General features: G+C 39.5%; 1 protein-coding gene across 2 annotated transcripts in view; it reads left to right on the forward strand.

Annotated features, from left to right (window-relative positions):
• Positions 1-25,104, forward strand: part of PLBD1 (phospholipase B domain containing 1) — an 80,461-nt gene that overhangs the window by 12,019 nt on the left and 43,338 nt on the right. For both annotated transcript variants that reach the window (XM_036762099.1, XM_036762100.1), the window contains exons 3-4: positions 20,391-20,474; positions 23,734-23,872. In XM_036762099.1, the coding sequence (XP_036617994.1) occupies positions 20,391-20,474; positions 23,734-23,872 (223 nt within the window). The remainder of the gene's footprint in view (positions 1-20,390; positions 20,475-23,733; positions 23,873-25,104) is intronic.

A 25,104-nucleotide genomic window follows, 5' to 3' on the forward strand; every position in this document is an offset into this window, starting at 1 on the left:
TAACAGATCTGATATTGATCTAATCCCAGGCACTAGAGATTTTATTATGTGACATGTTCAATTATCATGCCTCATGATCTAAGAACCCTTCCCAGGCTGACCTGCATCATACTCATTATACCCAAGAGAAAGAAACTTATTACTCCCAAGAGTTTGAACAACTTGAATATATAAATAATTTCAATAATAGTTCTGATAAATTCATAGACAGCAAAATCTATAATGTATGATTAAAAAAAAACTAGGATGTTTGCTAGCCATGACTTCGAGTAACACAACCCAGATGCCACTAAAGGACCCATTATGAACTGGAAAGTATTCAAACACTGGGATTGTCCCATTCAAAACTTAGAAAGGAAGTATTAAGAGTATTTACACTTTCTGGGTCCTTTAGAAGATTTGAAGAAGTTCACTATCAAATTCGATAGACTATAGAGTAGTTAGGAAAAGCCATGCTTCTGGTGGCCTTTAAAGAGCAGGCTGGGCTAAGACACCCTTAGCCTTGGCAGGAAGGTATTGGGCTGTGGAGAGGAGCAATCCCAGAGGAGGCCAGAGGAACATCCTATCCAGCTGGGACATTACATCTTTTTTGCCCTGACCTATCCCACTTTCAAACCAGGAAGTAAGGAAAGGGTTATTTTTAGGCCAGAAAAAAACTTTCACAATATTTTCAGTTTTACAAATTGTTGTTTAGTCACTCTTCATAACTCCCTTTGGGGTTTTCTTGGTTAAGATACTGGAGTGGTTTGCCATTTCCTTCTCCAGCTCATTTTACAGATGAGGAAACTGAGGCAAACTGAGGTAAGTGACTTGCCTAGAGTCACACAGCTAGTAAGTATCTGAGGCTGGATTTGAACTTAAGGAGCTTATGTCATGCTAAGGGTTATCACCAAGAGAGCAGTTTCTTTTCAGCCTGTAGCTAAAGAAGCTGGTTAAGGACTGAGGATTAGTGAGGGAGAAAAACCACATATTTTCAGTCCTTTGGTAGTTCGTTAAGAAATGAACTGGAAGAATTTCTGTCTGATCTATCCTGTGAAACTATGAAAAACACACTAAGATTAGAGTTAAACTGTACTGAGAATGTGTCAAAATCTGATTTTTTTATATAGAAGTTTATTTAGTCATTTTCAGTCTTCATGATCCCTTTTGGGGTTTTCTTGGCAGATACTAGAGTGGTTTGTCAATTTCTTTCTCCAGTTCATCTTACAGATGAGGAAACTGAGTCAAACAGGGTTAAGTGACTGGCCCAGGGTCACACTGCTAGTAAGTGCCTGAGGCCTGATTTGAACACTCAAAGATGAGTCTTCCTGACTCCAGACCCAGCTCTCTATCCACTGTACCAGCCAGCTGCCCCTACAGAAAAGTTAGGTGGACCTATATTGCCAGGTAATCCAACAGTCTAAGATTTAAGAAAAAAGGTTTCTTGCACATAGTAAACCAATGCATATAGTTGTGAAAAACAGTTTCTAATGGGTTCTGCTGTTGTTTCTGTTTGCTATGTCACTCAAGTTCCCAAGCCTCCCATGTGGTAGAGGTGTCTGGAATGCCGACAAGAGCAGACATGTGCCATGTAAATTAATTCAGCTTACAGCACCACTTCATCTTCGAAGATAGTTAGTCAGGCTCTTCTTTTATTCCTTCAATGGCACTCACTAAATGCTTGTTGATATTTATTGTTCATTGAGTATGTAACACTGCACCAGGTCTTGTAGGGGATATAGAGACATGTGTAAAAGTTCTTGTCTAGTTTAGGAGAAAAGATATAAAGTAAGGATACAAAGCCATGTATGCCAAATGGGTGGTTTGGCTAATAAAGGACACGGGAGATCAAAGGAGAGGAAAATTCACTGTGGGCTGGAGACTTTTGAAGTCAGTGTAACTCCAATTATGCCTTGAAGGCTAAGTAGGATTTGGCTGATCTGAAAGGATGGGTGAGGGTATTCCAGGTAGAGATGGTACCTTGAGAAAAGTCACACAGAGGCTAGAATGAGTCAGATGTATTGCCTGGCAGGGAGGGAAGACACCAGTCTGGCTGGATTAGAAGGTTGTGTTGGAGAGCAGTGGAAGAGAAAGGTGTCAGCTTCATAGTCTGAGGCCAGATTAAGGAGGCCCTTGCGTGCTTGAGACCTGTTCTTCAGCAGTGACCATCCACATTTCAAGGGGAGCTATGGAAGAAAGTCTGCAGAGCTATCTTAGGTTTCTTTAGTTTGAAAGCTAGGCATGGTATTCTGTAGTCTTGGCTGCACGGATGGATATAGGGGGATTGAGAGTCTAAAGACATCTTAGAGTTGGAAGGACATTAAAGGTCATTCTAAGGGACATTAGGGTTTCCCTCAATAGAATCTAAGCTCCTTGAGAACAGAGACCATTTCATTTTTGCCCTTGTATTCTCACATGCTATAGGATAAGGAACCTGGAAGGGGCAGGAGCAGGGACAGGGAATAAGCATTTATATAGTACCTACCATGTGCCAGGTACTATGCTAAGCACTTTACAAATGTTATCTTACTTGATCCTCACAACCACCCTTCGAGGTAGGTGCTGTCATTAGCCCCAATTTACAGTTGAGAAAACTGAGGCAAAGAGAAGTTAAGTGACTTGCTCAGGGTCACACAGCCAGTAAATGTCTGAGGCTAGATTTGAACTCAGGTCTTCTGACTCCAGGCCCAGCACTCTATCCACTGAACTACCTAGTTGCCTCCTAATTGGAAGATAGTAGATACTTAGTAAGTGCTTGATTGTGGATGGTAGAAAATCCTAAATGGAGTGATGTCCCCGTAGACGATTGCCTAGTCTCTACTTAAATATCTCTAATGAAGAGCTCACTCCTTCATCAAAGGGCCCCATCAGTTACTCAGTCAATAAGCATTTTTAAAATGCCTACTATGTGGCAGACAAAAGCAAAGATACAAAGAAAGGCAAGAAACAGTCCTTGCCATCCAGGAGCTCACAATCTATTGGCGGAAATGACAAACAAATATGTACAAACAAGGTATATGTAGGATAAATATTAAATAACAAACAGAGAAAAGGCACTGGGATTGAAAGGGAGTGAGAAAGGCTTCCCGTAGAAGGTGGGATTTTGGCTGGGACTTGAAGGAAGCTGGGAGGCAGAGATGGTAAGGAAGAGCATTGCTAGCATGGAGGTCAGCAAGAGAAAATGCCCGGAGCTAAGAGATGGATTGTCTTGTTCATGGAACAGCAAGGAGGCTAGCGTCGCTGGATTGAGGAGTATGTGTGTATATGGGAGTGAGGGGTGAGGTATGAGAAGACTGGAAAGGCAGGGGCAGGTAGGTTATAAAGGGCTTTGAATGCCAAAGAGAGGACTTTTATTTGATCTTGGAGGTGATAGGGAGCCACTGGAGTTTACTAAGTATTGGGGTCGACATGGTCAGACCAGTGCTTTAGGAAAATCACTTCAGCAGCTTAATGGAGGCTGAACTGGAGTAGGGAGAGCCTTGTGGCAGGCAAACTGACCACCAGGCTATTGCAGCAGCCCAGGAATGAGGCCATAAGAGCCTGTAGTGTAAAAGGAGAGAAGGACTAATGAAGAGGTGTTGCAAAAGTGAAATTGATAGGTCTTGACAACTGATTGAATATGGGGGGTGGGGGTGAGAGATAGTGAGAAATCAAGAATGATGCCTAGATTTGTGCCTGGAGGCAGTCCTAGAGGATGGTGATGTCCAAAACAGTAATAGGGAAGTCTAGGAGCCAGAAGGGTTTAGGGGAAAGATATCAAGTTCAGCTTTTGACATGTTGAGTTTAAGATGTTTAATAGGTAATTGGGGAGGAGAGACAGCAGAGAGGTTAGGACTGGAGTGCATTAGAATATAGAAATGATAATTAAATCCACGGGAGCTAATGAGACCATCAAGTGGAGAGAGAGAGAGAGAGAGAGAGAGAGAGAGAGAGAGAGAGAGAAGAGGACCCAGCCCTGGAGGATATTCAGGGTTAGAGGCCATGACCTCCATGTTGGTGTTTTTTTTTGTTGTTGAGTAGCATCTGACTCTTTTTGACCCCATTTAGAGTTTTCTTGGCAGAGATACTGAAGTGGGTCACCATTTCCTTTTCCAGATTATTTTACAGATGAGGAATTGAGGCAAACAGGATTAAGTGACTTGCCTAGGATGACACAGCTTGTAAGTGTCTGAAGCCAGGTTTGAACTTGGGACGATGAGTCTTCCTGATTCCAAGCCCATTGCCCTAACCACTGACCTGGATGAGGATACAACAAAGGAAACTGAAAAGGGATGGTCCCTTAGGTAGAAGGAGAACCAGGAGAGATTGGTGTCCCAAGAACCTAAAAAGAAGAGAGTACCAAGGAGAAGAGTCTGATTAACAACATCAAAAGCTACAGAGAGGTCAAGAGGAATGAGAATTGAGAAAAGACTATTGGATTTCTCAAGTAGGAGGGCACTGATGACTTTGGAGAGAGCAGCTTTGGTAGGATGAGTGCAAAGGGGTAAGAAGAGAGTGAGAGGAGAGAAAGTGGAAGCACCTATTGTAGATGACCTTTCTCAAAGAATTTAGCCACAAAGGACAGAAGAGGGACAGAACAACAGCAGGGATGGAAGGATCAAGTGAAGGGTTTTGAGGATGGGGGGACACATGGGGGGCATGTGTCCCCCAGTAGCCAGTAGACAGGGAGAGACTGACAGTAAGTGATAGAGTAAAGATGACAGAGGGAGCAATTTGTTGGAGGAGATGGGACCAAATAAAATCACTAATTCAGGCAGAAGAGTTTGCCTTGGCAAGAAGTAGATCCATGTCTTTGTGTCAGACAGAAATTAAAGAGGAGACAGTGGCAGAAGGAGTCAGAGTGATGAGATGATAAAGAGAACAGAGGGAGCTTTCAGCAAATAGCTTCAAATTTTTTCAGTAAAATATATGGCAAGGTTCTCAGGTAAGAGGGTTCAGGGACGGGGAGCCATGCGAGTTGAAAAGCATAGAAAGGTTGGACAGTGTCTCTGTGGGCTCAGTTAAAGTTGTATGACATAAATTTGTAGCAGACTCAATCAAAATGATTGCATGATTGCCTTCACCTTTGTTCAGCAACACATCCGTAGGAACAAAAACTGTGGATGGCAGGAGTGATCTAAGGCTAAGGATTGGCAGGGAAGGGTTCTAAGGTGGGGAACCTGTGGCCTCGAGGCCACATGTGGACTTGTAGGTCCTTGAGTGTGGCCTTTGGACTGAGTTCAAGTTTTATAGAACAGATCCTATTATCAAGGGGATGATGACCTATAGGGATTCTGATTCACTGGGATGTGAAGGGTATGACCAGGTGTGAGTATTTAATTTTTTAATTTAATTTAATCATTAAGAGGAAGGTGTCTCTCCTCTTCTCAGAAGACACCGGAGATCAGGCAGGAGACTGCGCAGCACAAAATGGAAGGTACACAGTCCAGTCAGAGGCCCCGTTTCACTTCTCTTCCTTCAGGAGGCTGGAGATGAGGCAGAAGATGGTGCAGCAGGGGATGGAAGTTAAACCTGCTGTTTCCCCCTTAAATATCAATGGAGCAAAATTACAGTCCCCAGAATAGGACACGAATATGAAATGATACTTACGAAAAATGAAGATGAGAGAGGAGTTGTATTAGGCCAAATATGCACAGCAAGGATCTGTGCTACAGGTCACAAATTTTGATGGCACTAAGGAACTGATTCTCCTAAGTATCTGAAGGAGAAACAATGTTAAACACTTGGAAAAAGTCATAGTCTTTGTCCTTACCAAAAAGACATGACAAATAAAATATCAGCAGCTATAAATCTATAGCCCTGTCTTTTTAATTTTTACAATTTCTATAAAATCTTTTTGAAAATGATCTATATGGGGCAGCTAGGTGGCACAGTAAATAGAGCACCGGCCCTGGAGTCAGGAGGACCTGAGTTCAAATCTGGCCTTAGACACTTGACATGTACTAGCTATGTGACCTTGGGCAAGTCACTTAACCTTAATTGCTTCGCCTACCCCCTCTTAAAAAAAAAGAAAAGAAAATGATGTACACATATATTAAGAACATCCTTGATGAAAGTATGAGAAGAGAATGAAGAGGCTTCTGCAAATGTTATGATAGGCAGCTAGGTGTGCCCCTTAGTACACAGAGCACGGGGCCTGAAATCAGGAAGTCCTGAATTCAAATCCAACCTTAGACAACCTTAGCTGTGTGGTACCAAGCAAGTCACTTAACCTCTGTTTGCCTCAATTTCCTCAGCTTTAAAATGGGGATAATGCTAGCACCTGCCTCCCAGAGTTGTTGCAAGGATCGAATGAGGTAGTCATTGCAAAGGGCTTAACACAATGCCTGGCACACAGTTAACGATATATACATTTTAACTATTATTACTATATAGATCACACCTGCATAGTCACTCGATTTACCGAAAGGTACAGAGAATATAAGATCAGAATGTTCATTTTGTTTGTTGATCATAAAAGAGCAAAACATGCCTCTCTGTCTGCTCTCCATCAAGGAACTGTGCAAAGTACTGTGAAAGGCACATGTCCATACTTTTCCATTAGCCATCTGCCATGCCTGGAACATGCTCCTCCCTTACCTCGGCCTCTTAGAATGACTTGTTTGCCATATGAACTTTTTCTCAATCTTCTCCCCTTCCTCCATTGTTAATACCCTCCCCTCCCCTTCAAATTGTGTCTCTCTTGGAGAGACAATATATGTCCTCTCGCCTGAGAGAATGTGAACTCCTCGAGTGCAGGGACTCTTTCATTTTTATCTTTGTAGAACCGTAGCCTAGCACAGTGGCTGACATAGATGGTAGGTGATTAATAAATTATTGCTGATCAAATATAACCACAGAGATAATTTTCACTTTTTGATTATTACTGAAAAACACAATAAAGGCACTTGTCCCACGTCACGCAGGTAGAGCAAGGATGTGAACCCAGGTCCTTCTTATCCCAAATCAGTGACCATTCCACTTCCTCATCCAGCTGGTGAGAGCCTTCAAATGCTTCAGTTTGTAGATGACATTATGAAGATTACACATTGCAGAGTCTTCTAAATGAGTTCTGTGACTTTCATTTAACTAGCCATATGTGAAAAAACCAAGTGGAAGAAATATGATACATAGTTGGATGGATAGTCCAAAGAGCTATTTGTACCAGTGTATGTGAATATGTATGTACATGAAAAAAATCATGATTTGTCAGCCTACGGAACCCCTTGTGTGGGAATTCCCTTCACTAGAACAGATGACTACCTACCAATGACTGAGTCATCTTTTAAAACTACTTCAGCAGTGTGCTTCCCCACACTAGGAAATGGCTGAAGAAATTGTGGTGTATGAATGTAATGCAATTTTATTGTTCCACAATATATCATTAGTGTGAAAGATTCAGAAAAATAAGGAAAGACTTGTATGAACTGATACAGTGTGAAATGAGTACATTCAGAAGAATAGTGTTTGCAGTGACTACCATATAGTCTTTTGGATTATCCCTCCACACTTGCACTCACAGGTTGATTCCCCAAGGAGATGACTGCCTCAGGTTCACAGTACAGAGGCAGAGCCAGGATGGTGGAGTAAAGGCAGAAATTCACCTGAACTCTCCCTAGTAGCCTTCCAAACAGCTTAAAAATAATGCCTCAAATTGAATTCTGGAGTGACAGAACCAACAAAAAGTTGGGGTAAAGCAGTTTTCCAGCCCAATACAACTTAGGAGCTTGGCAGGAAATGTACAGTAGAGGCCTTCCCCTGGCAAACCGGCAGCAGGCCTTAGAGGCAGCTACATCAATGGCAATAGCAACTTTGTTGTTCTCAGCCCACTGTAAGGGGGTTGGGCAATTGGTCAGAAGGAGATTACAGGGGACCCTTTGCTAGCACTGGGTGCAAGACCCTATTTCTATTGCTGAGATGCAATTCTGGGTCAAATTCCCAGGGCAAAGAGGGACACTAGTGCAGTTGTGTGTGTAGCCATAGGGGAACAGGGGCTCTGATCACAGTTTCGTGGTAGAAAAGAGCACTTGTGGCCATTCATGAACCAGGGCACAGGCCAGGAGAGCAGTGACCACACCTCTCTTTAGGTCATACCACTTTGGAAGAACTGAAAACTTACAGAGCCCCAGAACTAGCACTGAAAACAGCTGTACAAAAAACCGAAACTTGGGACAATACCCCCTTCACCCTGGAAGCAGAGCCCAACTTTGACATAAAGTTAAAAGTCAAGAAATAGGCTAGAATAATGAGCAAAAACAAACAAACAAAAAACTATAGAAATTTACTGTGGTGACAGGGAAGATCAAGACACAAACTTAGAAGAAGACAATGCAGTCAAAACAGCTACATGCAAAGCCGCAAAGAAAAATGTGAATTGGACACAAGCCCAAAAAAAGAATTCCTGGAAGAGCTCAAAAAGGATTTTTAAAATCAAATAAAAGAGATAGAGAAAAAATTGGGAAAAGAGAGTGATGCAAGAAAGTGATAAAAAGAGAGTCAATAGCTTGATAAAAGAGGAACAAAAAAAAAAACCTAAAGAAAATGACACCTTAAAAACCAGAATTGGCCAAATGGTAAAAGAGGCACAAAAATCCACTGAAGAAAAGCACTCCCTAAAAAGTAGAGCTGGCCAAATGGAAGAAGAAGTACAAAAGCTCAATGAAGAAAATAATTCCCTAACAATTAGAATTGGGTAGATGTAAGCTAATAATTCCATGAGGCATCAAGAAACAATGAAATAAAATGAAAAGAATGAAAGATTGAAAGAAAATGTGAAATATCTCATTGGAAAAATAACTGACCTGGAAAAGAGATGAAGGAGTGATCATTTAAGAATCATTGGACTACCTGAAGGAGGCAGCTATCAGTGGATAAAGCACTGGGCTTAGAGTCAAGAAGATCTGAGTTCAAATCCAGCCTCAGACACTAACTGTGTGACCCTGGGCAAATCACTTAACCTCTGTTTGCCTTAATCCACCAGACAAGAAAACAGCAAACCACTCCAGTGTCTTTGCAGTAACAAAAAAAAAAAAACAAAAAAACATAACCATGGACAAGTATGGTCCCACATGGTCATGAAGGGTCAGACGTGACTGAACATCTTAACAACACCAACAACAACTAATAAAACTACCTGAAAACCATGACCAAAAGAAAAAAAAAGAGCCTAGATATCATATTTCAAGAAATTATCAAGGAAAACTGCCATGACCCCTAGAGCCAGAGTAAAATAGAAATTGAAAGAATCCACTGATCACCTTTTAAAAAAGAGACTCCAAAATGAAAATATGTAGGAATAACATAACTAAATTCCAGAGCTCCCAGGTCAAAAAGAAAATATTGCAAGCAATCAGAAAGAAATGATTCTATTTCCCTACAAGAAAGTAAGGTGGAAGTGGATGGTGGGGGTGATAGAAGGGAGGGCAGACTAGGGAAAAGGGTAATCAGAATGCATGCTATCTTGGGGTGGGGGGGGAGGGAAGAGATGAGGAGAAAATTTGTAACTCAAAATTTTGTGGAAATGTTGAAACTAAAAATACATTAATCTAAAAATGGAACTAGGAAATATACAACAATATAAAAATATAATAGAATATGGAAAAAAACAGTTCAAATATCATGGAGCCACAGTCAGGATAACGCAAGATTTAGCAGCTTCTATGTTAAAGAATAGGAGGGCTTGGAATGTGATATTCTGGAAGGTAAAGGAGCTACAATTACAACCAAGAATAACCTACCCAGCAAAACTGAGTATAATCCTTTGAGGGAAAAAATGGATATTTAATGAAATAGGGGACTTTCAAGAATTCCTGATGAAAAGACTAGAGCTTAATAGAAATATTTTATTTTCAAATACAAGACTCAAGAGAAGCATAAGAAAGTAAACATGAAAGAGAAATAAAAGTGGATTCACAAAGGTTAAACTGTTTATATTCCTAAAGGGGAAGATATTTGTGCCTCAACTTTATTATTATTAGGGCAGTTAGAGGGAGTATATGTAGACAGAGGGGACAAATATGAGTTGACTAAGATGGGATTATATCCCCCCAGTGAAATTAAGGAGTAAGAGAGGAACGCACTGGGAGAAGGAGGAAGGTAGAGGTAAAATGGAGAAAATTATCTCACATAAAGGAGGTACAAAAGGAAAAGATTTTACAGTGGAAGGGAAGGTGGAGGAGTGGGGGAGAGTCCTTGAACCTTACTCTCATTGGAACTGGCTCAAAGAGAAAATAGACACATACACACACACACACACACACACACACACACACACACACACGCATGCATGCAAACACACACATACACACACAGAGAGAGTTGGGAATATCTATCTTACCCTACAGGGAAGTAGAAGGGGAAAATGATAAGAGAAGGAGGAGGGGCTGATAGAAGAGAGAGGTAATTAAGGGAGGCAGTAATCATAAGCAAAACAAAACTTTTGAGGAGGGACAGACTAGAAAAAGAGAGAAAAAAGGATTAACAAGGAAAATAGGATGGTGAGAAATACATAGTAATCATAATTGTGAATGCGAATGAGATAAACTCACCCATAAAATGGAAGCAGATAGCAAAATGGATTAGAGAAAACCAAATGTGACAATATGCTGTTTACAAGAAACACATTTGAAACAGAGAGATACATAGGATAAGAATAAAGGTGTGAGTCAAAATTTATTATGCTTCAGCTGAAAATAGGTAGGCAAGGATAGCAACTATGATCTCAGATAAAACAAAAGCATAAATAGATCTAATTAAAGAGAAAAGCAGGGAAACTATGTTATGTTAAGAGGTATCAAAAGATGGCGGCTGGAAAGCAGGGACTAGCGTGAGCTCCCCGCCGAGTCCCTCCAAAAACCTATAAAAAATGGCTCTGAACCAGTTCTAGAACTGCAGAACCCACAAAACAGCAGAGGGAAGCAGGGCTCCAGCCCAGGACAGCCTGGATGGTCTCTGGGTGAGGTCTATCGCACATGGAGCTGGGAGCGGAGCGGAGCAGAGCCCAGCGTGAACGGCATGGACCAACCAGACCAGGAGCCAGGCAAACGTGCCCTAGCACCCTGAATCAGTGAGCTGCAGCAGTTACCAGACTTCACAACCCACAAACACCAAAGACAACATAGAAGGTTAGTGGGAAAAGCTGCAGGAGTGGAAAGAGTTGGAGGTTTGGCTACGGCCCCGGGGGCAGTGGAGGTGGGGCAGCTACAGAACTATAGCTGCAGTTGCTTCCGGCCCCAGGCCCACCTGGTGGGAGGAAATAAGTAGCAGATCAGAGCAGGAGTGCAGAGCCTGCTGAAGATCTAAGTCCGGTCCAGGTTGGGGGTTCTTGGGGAAGGAGAAATGCTGGTGTGGCAGAGCTGGCACATCCCCCCAAGCTTGGAACATAGAACTCTCTAGTCTACAAGCAGTCATCCCAGCTGAAAAACTCAAGGGTCAAGTTAGTTGGTTGGGAATATGGCTGGGCAGTGAAAACGCACCCAGATTCAGTCTCAGACTCTGGAATCTTACTTTGGTGACAAAGAAGACCAAAACATACAGCCAGAAGAAGTCAACAAAGTCAAAGAGCCTACAACAAAAGCCTACAAGAAAAACATGAACTGGTCTCAGACCATGGAAGAGCTCAAAAAGGATTTGGAAAAGCAAGTTAGAGACGTAGAGGAAAAATTGGGAAGAGAAATGAGAAGGATGAGAGAAAACCATGAAAAACAAGTCAATGACTTGCTAAAGGAGACCCCCCAAAATGCTGAAAAATACGCTGAAGAAAACAACACCTTAAAAAATAGACTAACTCAAATAGCAAAAGAGCTCCAAAAAGCCAATGAGGAGAAGAATGCCTTGAAAGGCAGAATTAGCCAAATGGAAAAGGAGGTCCAAAAGACCACTGAAGAAAATACTACCTTAAAAATGAGAATGGAGCAAGTGGAAGCTAGTGACTTGATGAGAAATCAAGATATTATAAAACAGAACCAAAGGAATGAAAAAATGGAAAACAATGTAAAATATCTCATTGGAAAAACCACTGACCTGGAAAATAGATCCAGGAGAGATAATTTAAAAATTATTGGACTACCTGAAAGCCATGATCAAAAAAAAAGCCTAGATATCATCTTTCAAGAAATTATCAAGGAGAACTGCCCTGATGTTCTAGAGCCACAGGGCGAAATAGAAATTGAAAGAATCCATCGATCTCCTCCTCAAATAGATCCCAAAAAGAAATCTCCTAGGAATATTGTCGCCAAATTCCAGAGCTCCCAGATCAAGCAGAAAATACTTCAAGCAGCCAGAAAGAAACAATTTGAGTATTGTGGAAACACAATCAGAATAACCCAAGATCTGGCAGCTTCTACATTAAGAGATTGAAGGGCTTGGAATGTGATATTCCAGAGGTCAATGGAGCTAGGATTAAAACCTAGAATCACCTACCCAGCAAAACTGAGTATCATGCTCCAAGGTAAAATATGGCTTTTCAATAAAATAGAGGACTTTCAAGCTTTCTCAGTGAAAAGACCAGAGCTGAATAGAAAATTTGACTTTCAAACACAAGAATCAAGAGAAGCATGAAAAGGTAATCAAGAAAAAGAACAAGAAGAAGAAATTGCAAGGGACTTACTAAAGTTGAACTGTTTTGTTTACATTCTTACATGGAAAGATGATGTGTATGATTCATGAGACCTCAGTATTAGGGTAGCTGAAGGGAATATGCATATATATGTATATATGTTTATGTATATATATATGTATATGTGAGTTTGTATGTATGTATATATGTATGTGTGTGTGTGTGTATATATATAGATATAGATATAGATATATATATATATATAGAGAGAGAGAGAGAGAGAGAGAGAGAGAGAGAGCGGGCACATGGTGAGTTGAAGATGAAGGGAAGATATCTAAAAGAAATGAAATCAAATTAAGGGATGAGAGAGGAATATATTGAGAGAGGGAGACAGGGAGAGATAAAATGGGGTAAATTATCTCACATAAAAGTGGCAAGAAAAAGTAGTTCTGTAGGAAGGGACGAGAAGGCAGGTGAGGGGGGAATGAGTGAATCTTGCTCTCATCAGATTTGACCTGAGGAGGGAATACCATACATACTCAATTGGGTAACTTACCCCACAGGAAAAAAGGAGGAAGAAGAAGATTAAAAAAAAGGGGGGGATGATAGAAGGGAGGGCAGATGGGGGTGGAGGTAATCAAAAACAAACACCTTGGAAAGGGGACAGGGTCAAGGGAGAAAATTCAACAAAGGGGGAATAGGTTAGGAAGGAGCAAAATATAGTGAGTCTTTCACAACATGAGTATTGTGGAAGGGTTATACATAATGATATGCATGTGGCCTATCTTGAATTGCTTGCCTTTTTAGGGAGGGTGGGTGGGAAGGGAAGAGGGGAGAGAATTTGGAACTCAAAGTTTTAAAAACAGATGTTCAAAAACAAAAAAAAAAGTTTTTGCATGCAACTAGAAAATAAGATACACAGGCAATGGGGCATAGAAATTTATCTTGCCCTACAAGAAAGAAAGGGAAAAGGGGATGGGAGGGGAGTGGGGTGACAGAAGGGAGGGCTGACTGGGGAACAGGGCAACCAGAATATATGCCATCTTGGAGTGGGGGGGAGGGTAGAAATGGGGAGAAAATTTGTAATTCAAACTCTTGTGAAAATCAATGCTGAAAACTAAATATATAAATAAAAAAAGAAAGTTTTCAAAAAAAAAAAAGAAAAATGACTGGCCATATTGGCCAATATGACAAAACAGGAAAATCATAAATGCTGCAGAGGATGTGGGAAAATTGGAACACTGTTACATTGTTGGTGGAATTGTGAACTGATCCAGCCATTCTGGAGAGCAATTTGGAACTATGACCAAAGGGCTATAACTGTGACCCAGCAGTAGCACTTCTAGGGCTGTATCCCAAAAATATCACACAAGTAGGAAAGGGACCTGTATGTACAAAAATATATATAGCAGCTCTTTTTGTGGTGGCAAAGAATTGGAAATCAGGGGGATGCCCATCAATTGGGGAATGGCTAAACAAGTTGTGGTATATGAATGTAATGAAATACTACTGTGCTATAACAAATGGGGAACAGATGGACTTAATAATAACCTGGAAAGACTTATGGGATCTGATGCTGAGTGAGGGGAGCCGAACCAGGAGAACATCATACATGATTACAGACACATGCTATCTGTGATGACTGACTTTGATAGACTTGGCTCTTCTCAGCAATACAGGGTTCAAAGACAGCTCCAAAAGACTCATGATGGACAAAGCTATCCACATCCAGAGAAAGAATTACGAAGTCTGAATGCAGATTGAGACAAACTGTTTGCTCTCTCTTCTTTTTTTCCTTCTTTTTTGGTTTTGTTTCTTCCTTCTCATGATTCATTCCATTGGTTATAATTCTTCTTTACAACTTGACTATTGTGTAAATAAGTTTAATACAAAGGTATATATAGAACCTATATAGGATTACATGCTCCCTTGGGGGGAGAGAAGGGGAGAAAATTTGGAACTCAAAAACTTGTGAACTGAGTGTTGTAAACCAAAAATAAAAATAAATTTAAAAAAAGAAAAATGACTGGCAACTGTGTAAAGGATGGATTAGAGTAAGGGGAGACTTGAGAAAGGAGGACCAATTAAAAGACTGTTGCAGTAAAAGCTGAAGAGGGCCTGAATTTACATAGTGGCTATGTGAGTAGAGAGGAGGGGTCAAATACAAGAGATATTGTGGAAGCAGAATCAGCAAATGATTGGCAAATGATTGGATATGTTGGCAATTAAGACAATATTGGTAACCCTGGAGAGAGTAGTTTCAGTTGAGTGATAAATTTGGAAACCAGTTTGTCAAGGGTTAAGGAGTAAGTTCATAGTTTCTTTCCAGTTCTTAGTATCTTAAAATGTTTGTCCATGATTGTTAAATTCCCAGTTAAAAAAAAAAGCAGGAGTCTCTTTCCCCACCAGGGTTTCTGGGGCCTTTATTGAAGGTTAAGGGTACTTACTCATACAGATTTAATCACAGGTACATCAGTTATTGAGGCAGTAACACTCTTAATGAATCAATTTTAAACAGTAGACACAATGAGACCCTGTAGTTTCACCAGCTTTTGGTCAACTTTGTGACTGTAAAGATGAATCTGTTGTTGAGAACATCCTTTATGAAAGGCTGTCTGTTCCCTTCTCATACTTTCATAAAGATACTCTCTAGGGGTGTGTGTGTGTGTGTGTGTGTGTGTGTGTGTGTGTGTGTGTGTTACTCTTACAAAGACTTTATCTCAAAAAGAAAGTTAGAATTTGGTTCCGTAGTTGTTACTACTTTCTCTGGTGTTGCCTTTGCTTCAAAGTGCCTTTAATTGCCTTATAAAAAGTATTTATTAAGCACTTATTATGTACCAGGCACTGTGTTAATTGCTGAAATAGGAAAAAAAGCAAAAAAAAAAAGGTACAATTCCTACCCTCAAGGTGGTTATATTCTAAAGGAGAAGATAGAAAACACATGAAAGGAAGGAAAGAGAAAAGGCAAGGATAATCTACTAGGGAGGAAGTAGAAAAGTCTAGAAGTGAAGAGTAGAGCAAAGAGATCTTTCGTGTTAGGTCTTGGCGACAGGTTGGATGTGGGGGGTGAGGAATGCGGATGACTCCTAGGTTGAGAGCCTGGGGGACTGGGAGGATGGTATTTCCCTCTATGGTTAACATGGAAGACAGGAGGTAGGAGAAAATTTAGGGAGAAGGATAATGAGTTCTATTTTGGATACATTGAGTTTCAGATGTCTACTGAACATCCAGTTCAAGATGTGTAAGAGGAAGTTGGAGATGTGAGATTAGAGGTCAGGGGAGAGATTGGGGTAGGAAAGGTAGATTTGAGAATTATCAACAAAGAGGTGGTAATTATATCTATGGGAGCTGATGAGATCTCCAAATGAAGTAGTATAAAAGGAGAAGAGAGTTCTGATTCTTCTTTCACAACATGACTAATGTGGAAATATGTTTAATATGATTGTACATGCATAGCCAATATCAGATTGCATGCCATCTTGGGGAGAGGGGAGAAGAGGAGGTGGGGGGGAATTTAGAACTAAAAATCTTATAAAAGTGAATGTTGAAAACTAAAAATAAAGTGTTTTTTTTTAAAGGCCTCTGTATGGTTGGAATGAGGAATTTAATTTAAATAACTTGAAATAAATTTATTTTTTCCATGTGGGGACCAGAGTTTAGAATGGCACACCACATATCAGTGATCAATTACAACAGCATAGTACCCTACTAACTCCTTCAAAATCCTAGATTCTCATTTTAACCTGGATGCCATTGAAGATTGTAACTTCTATGAGGGGAAGGACTGTTTTAGTTTTACTTTTGAATGTCCAGTTCTTAGCACAATGCCTGACATGCTCAATTGTTGAAATGAATTAATTTTTTGTTTCTCACTTGTTGAATTAGCAAAATAAAGTTGTTGAATAAGATTGAACTTAATTCTCAAAAAAAAAGAAGAAGAAGAGGGCCCAGGGCAGAACCCTAAGGAACACCAGTGTTTCGAAGGCGTGATCTAGAGGAGGATCCAACAAAAGAGACAGAGGAGTGGTCAGATGGGTAAAAGGACAAATAGTGTCCCAAAATTCTAGAGAGAAGAGTGTATCAAGGAGAAGAATGAGTAGTCTCAAAGTAGAATGAAGATTGAGAAAAGCCATTGTATTCAGCAATTAGTGATCGTTAATAACTTTGGAGAGAGAGGTTTTGGTGGAATGGAAGGGTGGAAAGGCAGAACGATGAATAGCCTAGTGATAACAAAGAGATATAGAAGATTCCCAGGATGTTAGATGGACCTACTGTGGAAGCTTTACGCAAGGATGTAGATGAAAATGGGATGGATGAGTTGAGATCTGTACCTTTGTAGGGAATACTTGCATGAATGAGATAACGGATCCTTCCAACTAATGTCCCTGAGAAGCGTAACTGGAGTTGACTGGGAGAGCAGAGGAAAAGGATACACCTTTGGGCCTTTTGGAAGGAAAAGGGGGAAAGCCAGGACAAATGTTGATCATTGGATTTTGTGGGTCCTCAGTTAGCCATTCAAAATCTATAACCACATCAAAGCCCAAAGTGGATGGAGCTTCTTTAGATCTGACAGTAGTACTATATTGCTAAGGCAACAGCTTCTGCTGTTCTTTCTTAATGTCACAATTGGAAACTACCGTCTTCTTTCCCTCTGTCTGTTTTCCCCATGGTTCTGTCTTCAGTCCTGTTTCTTCAAATTAGGCAAAATTAATATCCTTTTATTTTTAACGAAAAGAATAATAAAGGTAGTGAAGGGGAAGAACTTGAAGTTTGCTTTTCCTCAAGGGTATTGGGAATGTGTGAGAAGACAAAATGAAAGGAATCAGGGAGTAGAAATTGACTGACTTTGTGGAGGACGTGAGAGAAGAATAGCAGCTCAACGAATATGAAATTGTAGGTGGACAGTAAAAACTTTAAGATAAACTCACAAAAATCAATATCGTTTCTATATAGCAATAACATAATCCAGCAGGAAATATTAGAAAAGATAGTCTTACTCAAAATAACTACAAAATGCATAAAATATCTAGGAATCGATCTACCAGGGCACACTTAAAACTTAGATAGCTATAACTACAAAACACTCTTTAGAGAAATAAAGAATGACTCAAATATCTAGAGAGATACTTAGTGCTCATGGATGAGTTGTGTCAATGTAATATAAAGAAGATGATGTTCCCTAAGGTAATTTACAAATTTAGTGCTATACCATTCAAACTACCAAAGGGATATTTTCCAGATCTAGGCAAAATAATAATAAAGTTTATGTGGAGGAGCAACCCAGCTAGAATATAAAGGGAAATAATAAGGAAGGGGTAAAAATGAAGGAGGAACAGCAGTTCTAGACCTAAAACTATTATAAAGCAGTAATAGTAAAAATATATAGAAAAATAGAACACTGCAGAAAAATCAGGAATCAGAAAAAAATTGAAAGCAAGAACCCAGTATTTGAAAAACATGAAAATATAAATTACTTAGGAAATAACTCCCTATTTCATAAGAACTACAGGAAAAACTGGCAAGCAGTCTGGCAGAATTTAGGTTTAGACTTATTAGGCATCATACCGTATTCTACAATAAATTCAAAATGGATACGCAATCTGAATATTAAAGACCATACCTTAAAAAATTAGAAGTGAAACAATCACATATCTTGTATAAATTATGTAGAACAATTCTTTACCAATAGGGATAGAGGCAATTTTGGTTGCATAAAATAAAAAGTTTTTGCTCAAAGTTAATTCTACAATAAGAAGGGAGGTAGTTGACTGGGGAAAATCTTGGTATCAAATTTCTCAGATAATGGTGTAGTATCTAACATATAGGGGCATATAGGTGGCGCAGTGGCTGGGCCTCGAATCAGGAGGACCTCAGATACTTACTGTGTGACCCCGGGTAAGTCACTTAACTTGCCTCACTTTCCTCATCTATAAAATGTGCTGGAGAAGGAAATAAAAAAACCACTCCAGCATCTTCACCAGGAAAACCGTAAATGGGGTCACGAAGAATCAGATACAACTGAAAAAAGACTAAACAAAAACATCCAAGATATAGACAACTAATAAAAATATATAAAACCAAAAGCCTGATCAAATTATATAAATGTACAGTTCACAAAAGAAGAACTGCAAACTATTAACAGCCATATAAAATAATGTTTCTAGTCACTAATAATAAAAGATATGCAAGTCAAAATAATCTTGAAGTTTTACCTCACACCCTGCAAATTGGTAAAGGTGGAAATAGTCACTGTTGGAAGGACTGTGGAAAGACATTAATGCATTATTGGTGGAGCTGTGTACACTTATTCTGGAAACCAGAAGTTGGAATTATGCAAATAAAGTGACTAGAATGTCCATACCCTTTGCCCCAGAGACTCCACTGCTAGGCGTATGGCCCAGGGAGGTCAGCAATTTAAAAAAAAAAAAAAGGCTCCAAAGACACGAAAATGTTTTTAGCAGCACATTGTGGTAGCAAGGAACTAGAAACAAAGCAGATGCTCATTAACTGGAATGGCTAAACAACTCGTATATGAATGTAATGTAATATTATGGTGCTGTAAGAAATGACAGTCAATGAATAGAAGAAGCAGGATAACACTCACATGAACTTCAGAACTTTGGACTTACTGGCAAAGTAAAGTAAGCTGGGCGGTCACTGGGAATCTAGGTGGTCAATGGACACGTGAAGTGCCTGGTGTCAGGAAGTTGGTTTTGCTGACTTTTTCTCCACTTCTTTTTCTTTTAAAAAACTTGCTTGTTATAAGGGCTGGTTCTCTGGGAGAGGAGGAAGAAAGATTTCAGGAGAAAATTAGATGATTTAAAAGATATCAACAACTTTCTGTTTCTTAAAAAATAAAGACTGGGGGGAGGGGGAAAAGAACAAAGTAAAAAGTGTCCAGCAGAGAACAAAAGAGAACTTACAAGGAAGCAAAAAAAAAAAAAAAAAGATGGATACTTTTTAACAAAATGTGTAGTATATATTATATAGGCTTTCTTGAAATGGAAATTTATTGCTATATATATTGAATCCTCTCATATTCTGCTATGTACATGACATGCTTTTTTTCCTTTTTTAATTTTGTATTTATTTCAATATTTAGGTTTATAATGTTTCTTTTTCTTTAATTTATTGTGTATTTAAGTTCTAGCATTTGAGTCTAAAATTTTAAAAATTGAAAAAAATAAAGACTTCACAACTCTGACCAAGCCTAGGATTGATATGCAGAATATAGATGATGATTTTTAGCTAGAGAAATGATGGACTCAGATGAAGAACTGGACATACATTTCCAGACATGGCCAATATATTAATTTGTTTTACTTGCATATATTTATTTGTTATAAATTTATATTAAATTTGTTATAAAAAAATTTATTTGTGTATCTTTGTCCATGTCTGTGTCTATGTCAGTGTCTGTGTGTGTTTGGATCATTGAGAAATGACAACGAAATAAAATAAGAAATATCAATAAAACTTTTTTAAAGAAAGAAACATAGCATTTGCCCTCAAGGTTATAATCTGAAAAATTATGATGATGCAAAACCTCATGAAAATAAAATTATGTCCTTATTTGTCCACTGTATGAAAGTGCCAACTCAGGGAAATTTGAATTTCTAAAAGGTAGGCCAAAAATATATCTGTCCTAGACCTGATCCTGAAATCACATTTACCACATCTGAACTTGACCTGAAATTCATAGTAGTCCTATCCACTGCATTACTAGAGGTAGCTGATATTCAGATGCTACTCTTGAATAAAGAGCAGAACTGATTTGCAAAGTAAATGCTGCTGGCTAGTTTGTGTTTTTTATAATCAAAAGAGACAGAGGTTTGTTTGTTTTTTTTTTAAGTAACATTTCCACTTTTTCTTTCAGACACATGTATTACCACTATGAAAACCTGTATCCACAGTTGATTAAGAAACCTGGTGCCTTAGCAAAATTGAAGGACTTTTTACAGTATGTATAAGAGTTTATTTTTCTGATTGAAATTTTGATAGTTCAGGAGCTGAACCTTTAATTTAACAAAAAATGTTATTCCTTGTATCCACACCTTTTCACTTCTCTCTAATTTTATTTTATTTTATTTTCAGTTCCAAATTCCCTCTCCCCTCCTCCCACCCATTGAGAAGACAAGAGAAAGAAAGAACATTATAAATCTTTCCCCTCTCTCTAGCCGACCTCTGTATTGTTTTTATGTCTTGAGGCTTCAGAGAAGGGATAAGCTAAAATCCCATGAGCTAAAAGTCTGTGGAGAAATTTGGTATGGTCAGGCAGCTGTCTATCATAAAATTCTGAAGATAGGAACAAAAATAAGAAGGAGGAGAGAAGAGAGAATAGAAGAAGGAGAGAGAGAGACAGAGAGAGACAGAGACAGAGAGACAAAGAGACAGAGAGAGAGACAGAGAGCTGGCAGATAAGGAGAGATGTATATTAGAAGAGAAGGACAACTGAAGGAAATAGTGTGTCAGGAGAATTAAAACTCACACTGAGCTGAGCCTAAAGACGACAAAATGCAATTGCTGGAAGTAAGAGGAAGATCAAAGAAAGGAGGGATGGGACCATTGCTCAGAGTAAATGAGAGGTTAATGACAGATAATGACAGAAGGAAGGCTAATAAATTCTTAGAGCTTTTTGCTTCAAGGTAATAGAGAAGATAGTAACAGTGGACGCCCTCAGTGAATTCCAAGTTACCAGCTGAAAGAGCTAGTAAGATGTGATTAGTGAGCCAATGTCAGTGATCTTTGGAAATTCATGAAGAATAGGTCAGGGGTCAAAGGACTTGGGATGGGTAAATGTAATCTCCATTTTCAAAAAGAGGAGGATAATAAAATCTTCCGTCTATGGGCAGGTGACCATGAATCACAGGACCATAGGTTTACAACTTGAAGGGACCTCAGAGGATATCTGTTTTAGCCCCCTCATTTTACAGATGAGGAAACTGAGGTCCAGATAAATTAAGTTGAATGGTGCAACCAAGATTTGAACCCAGATCCTCTGACAACAAAGTGCTCATTCCTCTGGACTATGCTGCATGATATAAGGACAAAAATCTAAGATTTGAGGCAGCTAGGTGGCACAATGGATTGAGTGCTCGGCCTGAAGTCAGTCCAGCCTCAGATACTTGCTAGCTGTGTGACCCTGGACAAATCACCCTCTGCCTTCCCCCAGTTTCCTCATCTGTTAAATGGAGATGATAATAGCACCTACCACCTAGGTTGCTGTGAGGATAAAATGAGATACTTTTAAAGCACTCAGCGCAGTGTTTGACATATAGTGGGTGCTAGCTATTGTTATTATTATTATTATTATGTAATTCATGACTTTAAAGGAATTATTTATCAGCACTGAGAATGAGAGAACTTATGAATTATTTATTCCAGAGAAAGTATCCAGTTATTCAGAGTTTAATTTCTCTAATAATTTATATATAAAAAGTGAAGTTAATTTATCCATTATAGTATGTTTATATTTATTTATTAGTTTATTTATTACTGTATTTTACAGATTTATTTATTACAGTATGTTTTTCCTGCCTCAGACATTTGAGCAAGTCACTTAACCTCTACATTCCTCATGCAGTAACTGATCCATTAGTAGAGGGAATCTCTATACTAGGAGTTTCTTACACTTCCTACATTTACACATTCACATATGTTTGCATATGTGTTTTTATTAGAAAAGCACTTATCTATTTTGTATAGTTTGTCCTAACTTTCTCAGTTCTCCATGCATAATCAATGAATAAACTTTTATTTACCACCTACTATGTTCTGGGTGTTAGAAATATAAATACAAAAGTGAGAATGTCCCTGCCTTCAAGAAGCTTACATGTATAGGCCCATGTTGTCTAACAATCATGCCTTCATGCACACGTGCCTAGGCACACATCCCATGCCACTTACTACCTGCATGACTCTTAGCCAGTCATTAAACTCCTCTGGGCCTCAATTAGCTTCTCCATAAATGAAAGAGTTGGTAGTGTGAACCCCTCCCCAGAACATTTTTGGGCCTCCTATCATCTGACAAAGGCCTAAAGCCTGGATCGGCCAATCAGGAGAAAGACATTTTTGGCCTACTCTGAGCTTAACTTACCATAATGCCTTGCGTGCTCTGGCATAACAGACATGCTTTGCTTTGCTCTCTGAGTGAACCCAGGTGCCCCTTCCTGTGTCAGCAACTACAAGGCCAGAAGAAGCTGACCAGGAGCATTCTTCTGTTTATGACTGTCCATGGCAAGATGCCTTGAACCAGACACTGTCTTGAATAATGGGACTTTTCTTAAGTTATATTATGTCATGTTAATGACAAAAGAAACACAGACCTCCTGGATCTACAATTTCAATTGACACCTTAATATTCTCTTATCTTACTGTATTTACAACCTATCCCAATAAGAAATTCCTTTCTCATATTATGATTAAACACATACGGAGACTATAATTTTGTTTGACACAGGCATCCTGAGTTGGGATTGCTCTAAGTGTATAAAGGGTCTCCTTCAGCTTGTTCACCTCTGAGTTCAGAATTATTTTCTGACTCCATCATGCATGATTCTCTGGCTTAACGAGAATAAATAAGCACATCATAGCACATGCACAGCCTGACTCTGTTCCTTGTTCAAAGCTTTGGTAAGGTGAGCCCCATTCTGTTTGTTCTTCAACAAACCTTTGGTTAAGGGGGACCCCATTCTATTTGTTCTTAGGACAAACCTTCGGTTAAGGAGGAAACTGATTCTGTTTCTTTCTTTGGAACAAATCTTTGACAACAGGTAATCCATGAATTCCTTTGAGCTCCAATTCTATGATCCTATGATATTACGATCATTAACCACACTAACTGGGAAGAACATTATATTATGTTGCCTCTGGAAAAAGCCTGTTGATCAACTGCCCTGTGGTTCCATCTCAGAACAAAACACCCTTCCCTGGCTGGAGACAGTCTCACTTTTATATCTGTGTCCTCAGTACCTAGCACCCCAACCAGTCATTTATTCATTTGCAATGGCAGGAACTCAAACTGAAACAACACAGCTGGGAAGGAATTTAAAAGCCTTTCTAGGATTTGTCCTGAATCACAGCCGCTTTTTTTTTTAAGCTCCATCTTTTTTCAAGGAATGTAACAGTAATGTTAGCATTATAGCATCTCAGTGGGTGATTCTTGATTCCCTTTCTGGATTTTGCTTTGTATATCTAAAGCCAGTTTGGTTTTCATCTAGGAAGCAAGATGATTGGGCCCGACAACAGATCAGTAAGAACAGGAGGAATCCATTTTGGAGACACGCGGGCTATGTTTTCTCACAGTTTGATGGGTTGTATTTTGGAGCTGCAGAGAAGGCAAAATTAGCTCAGAAAAAGGTAAGAGCTCTAAGGAACTGTACTTAAAATATATTTTGCATGAGGCAGAGACCTACTATGGCTTACCACCTGAGAGTTCTGGTAAGAGCATATTATTATTCTTTAAGCCTTGTAGTACTAGAGTTTTGAGGCTATTGATGCAGATTCTCCTACAATATGTAAATCTCCCTCTACCTACCCTGTAATCCACCTTAGCTTTTTGCAGAACCTTAACTAGCTATGGGTGACTAGGGCTTCAGCCCAGGGCATTAAATTTAAATGGTTTTGATAACACCAAAAAAAAAAACCCAAACCCCAAACTACAGAGTTTAGCCCCTAGTTAGCATGAATAATTAGGCAAAATAGGAAGCTTGGTGGAGTATGTGCTTTTAACACCCTCCTGCCCCTCCCCAGTCCACTATTTCTCTCTACCTTCACCCCATTCCCAGGAATTCCCTAGTGTCTCGTCGGTGTCTCAAAGCCTTCATCTTCCTCTTCCCTCACACCTTTACCCCTCATTCAACTGAGTACATATTTTGTCCCAAGCTACTATGGAAGCTACATCAACTTTCTTAGGTTACTAGGTGACCATTTAGTACTTACAAAATAATTTATGGTACTTTTACCATATGAAAGAATTACTGTAGCTTCCTAAAAGTGAAAGCCCAAATTTCAGTGTGGTATATGGCACCAACTCCATCTGCCCACCCCACCCCACCCCCAACTTTTTCCAGGCTCTCTCTTCCTAAACTGTAACTGATTTGCATATTCTACTTGCACCCACTGGGCAGCTTGGGTGGTTCCCCAAGTGGAGTGGGAAGTGTGATCAAGGGAATATAACTCATTTTCAAACAGGGTTATCTGAGGGCAACTCTTGTGATGGGAGGATAATCTATTTCTCACAACTGTAGCTCCTATAATTCCCTTTTCCCCACCCTATGTACTTCACATTTAAATAAAACAACCAAGATGATCCCATGTACTTTTTTCCTGGGTTAACTCTTAGAATACAACACTCAGTACTAGAAAGCAAAGCAGTAATAGTCATGAACCTCCTTGCTCCCCCATAAACATAGGTCATGTTCTTCAACCAGTGCACATAATGTTGGTGGAAGGGAGTAAGGCATATAAGTGGGGAATCCCATGTGTGTGCCTGGGGCAACTCATAACTGGTGTCTTTGGTCTTTTTTGTGTTAATAGTCTGTATAGTCTCCCTCTTCTGTGCCTCTCAGCTCCCCTGTTTCTCTGCTATT

This window comes from Trichosurus vulpecula, chromosome 5 (genome assembly GCF_011100635.1).
Source record: "Trichosurus vulpecula isolate mTriVul1 chromosome 5, mTriVul1.pri, whole genome shotgun sequence".
NCBI lineage: Eukaryota > Metazoa > Chordata > Mammalia > Diprotodontia > Phalangeridae > Trichosurus > Trichosurus vulpecula.